General features: G+C 27.1%; 1 protein-coding gene across 1 annotated transcript in view; it reads right to left on the bottom strand.

The window, feature by feature from the left end:
- Positions 1-724: 724 nt before the first annotated feature.
- The window catches only part of LOC107005953 (protein DOG1-like 1), a 7277-nt gene continuing 5234 nt past the window's right edge, over positions 725-2767 (bottom strand). Inside the window, exons 2-3 of the mRNA XM_015204595.1 lie at positions 1595-2049; positions 725-967 (exon numbers count right to left, since the gene is read on the bottom strand). Coding sequence (XP_015060081.1) covers positions 725-967; positions 1595-2049 — 698 coding nt within the window. The remainder of the gene's footprint in view (positions 968-1594; positions 2050-2767) is intronic.

Genomic DNA, 2767 nt, shown 5'->3' with positions numbered 1-2767 from the left:
TTAAATATTCTAAAATTACATAAAAATACTATAAATTACAATTTTTTGCATGTTAATATAATAAAAAAATATATCTTAAAATATTAATCAAAATTTTTATAATTTAACTATAAAAATAAAAATCATGACAAACAATTCCGAACGAAGAAAGTATTTATCTAACTTATCTTCAAACTAAGTTCACCTCTGATATCAAATACACATGTATTTAATATTTTTCATAACTTATCTTCAAACTAAAATTAAAAGAGAGTAACATTATGACTTCACTCTTTAAGTACTTTCTTCGTCCGATATTATTTATCATAATTTCTATTTTTAAAGTTAAATTATAAAAATTACGATAAATATTTTAAGATCTATTTTTTCATCATATTAATATGAAAAAAGTTACATTTTATAATACTTTTCATATAATTTTAAAATATTTAACTTTATAATTTAAAATATTAAATTAATATAATCTAATTTAACTTTGAAACTTAATCACATTCGCTCTTAAAAGACGTAACATAACAAACAATACAACACTTATCTTAAACGCCACATGTCATATAAAACTTTTAAATAAAGGCATGCAACTTAAACCGACTCACCAAATATTTCCCTCTAATTTTAATTTTAATAATATATGGTTAGAAACTAAAAAGCAATACTACTAAGACTACAATTATCAAAAGTTCACGTTAAACTACAATCATTCAAAATAAAAAATTTAAATTAATCAGAACTTCAATACAGATACGTCTGATCCTTTGACTCGCTGATTATCGTGATTGATTCCCCAGCTACGGATCCCAAAAAGCAATTGTGTTGCTGCAATCAAAAACTCAAGGAGTTGTTGTGGTGTTAAGAGGTGCACCAAGTTGTGAAGTGTGTTGAGCCTCACTTCATCTGCTCTTTCCAATATTCCTACGAGTGTTTCCATCTTCTTGTCTATGTTTTCAATTATATCATTAGCACTATCCTACAAGTTCCCAAAAAAAAAAAATAATTTATATTTGGTATTCAGATTAGCAAATCAGATATGATAAATTATTTGAGTACTCTGTGGAACTCATTGAGTATCCTTAAGAAATTAAACCACGTTAAATATCTGAGATTATAAATTAATTTCTTTCAGGATAAAACGAATCAATCATTAAAGAAAATTATTATCTCAAATTTTAATAACATCAACGAATTCAAAACGACAGATTAATTCCTTTCAGGATAAAAGGAATCAGTCATTAAATAAGTAATGATACCTCAAATTTTAATAATATCAATAAATTCAAAATAACAAAAACAAATCACACAAAAAATTACTATTATCGATTTTATTAAAATCTATACAAAAGAAAAGAAAAAAATTTGATGAAGAAAAATGAGTGTCTTTCTAATTTTTAGTAGACAAAAGGTAAAATCACTCTCTTTTAAGAACTACAACCTTTTTGGAAAAGAAACAAACCTTTTGAACCGTCACAATTAATTATTTCTTGTTTATACTTCTAAAATCAAATATTATCGTTATTAACTATATAAAAAATGATTATCATTTATCACTCAACCTGATAAAGTGTCAAGTTAAAAACGAGCAAATTGAAGTGTTTACCTGCCAGTCAGAGAGTTGTTCGGTGATATTATTTTCTCGTTGAATAGTTTCACATTGAAGTTCACTAAATCGAGTTAACTGATTTGGAGATAAGTCCGCAAGATCACTGTTACGAAATCTATTGAGAATATTAGTTATGTGAGATTCTAAATGAATTCCGCATTCGGAATATATAATATGAAAAGCAGTAGTAGGTCTCCAACCAGCAATCCAATACAAAGACCTCTCAAGAGAATTAGACCATGGTGCACTAAAAATATAAAGTATATCATTTTTGGCTGCTAATGACTTTACTCTATAGTATTCATTAATATGTGAAATCACTTTTTGGATTAATAATTTTGTGTTTTGTTCATCTTGATTTGTAGTACAAGATTTTGGTAATTTGCTCATTTGTTGTACTAATTCACGAAGATGTTCATGCCATTCTTCATGGAATTTTTGAAATTTTGTCACTTTTTTAATTTATAAATTTTTTGTTTGGATTTGGAAGATTATTGAGCTAGGTTTAATTTTTGAGTGGGTTGATTTATAGGATTTTGAGAAATGGAGATTGTATACATCTTTTTCATCTTTTTTTTTTCTTTTTTTGGAACTTGGAAAATTTTGTTACGTCTGATAAAAATTTAATGTATTTTCATGACGAAAGAAGTGACCTAATGTATTCATGAAAAATATCTTGTCAATTTACTTTTTCTCTTTTGTTATTTTCCTCTCTAAAAAAATAATTAATAATAATATAGATTGTTAGGTTTTATTTGTCCTAAATTTCTTATCATAAATAGGTTTTCCTTTAAGGAAAAGGTTTTGAATTGACTAATCCTTTTCTTGTAGGAAAAGGTTTAGCACTCTATAAATAGAGGAATGTTCCTTCTAACTTAATCAGCATTCACAATGTAGTCTTAAGGGCTTTGAGAGTTTTGGTTAGGGAGAGAATTTATGGGTCACAAGTTTGATAGGTTATCACTTGTGTGAACCTCCCATGTTTTCCGAGTGAATTGGTTGAGGTTGTTTCTCTCTGTATTTTGTACTCTCATATTTATAGTGGATTGCTCATCTCCTTTGTGGACGTAGGTCGATTGACCGAACCACGTTAAATCTTTGTGTCTTTTGGTATATTTCTCGTTGTCTTCTTACTCGTGGTCTTTTGAGGTTTGCTTTGCTAGCTTCCGC

The sequence above is a fragment of the Solanum pennellii genome, chromosome 12, assembly GCF_001406875.1.
Source record: "Solanum pennellii chromosome 12, SPENNV200".
In the NCBI taxonomy this organism is placed as follows: domain Eukaryota; kingdom Viridiplantae; phylum Streptophyta; class Magnoliopsida; order Solanales; family Solanaceae; genus Solanum; species Solanum pennellii.
This window is presented reverse-complemented; position numbering and strand designations above follow the sequence as displayed.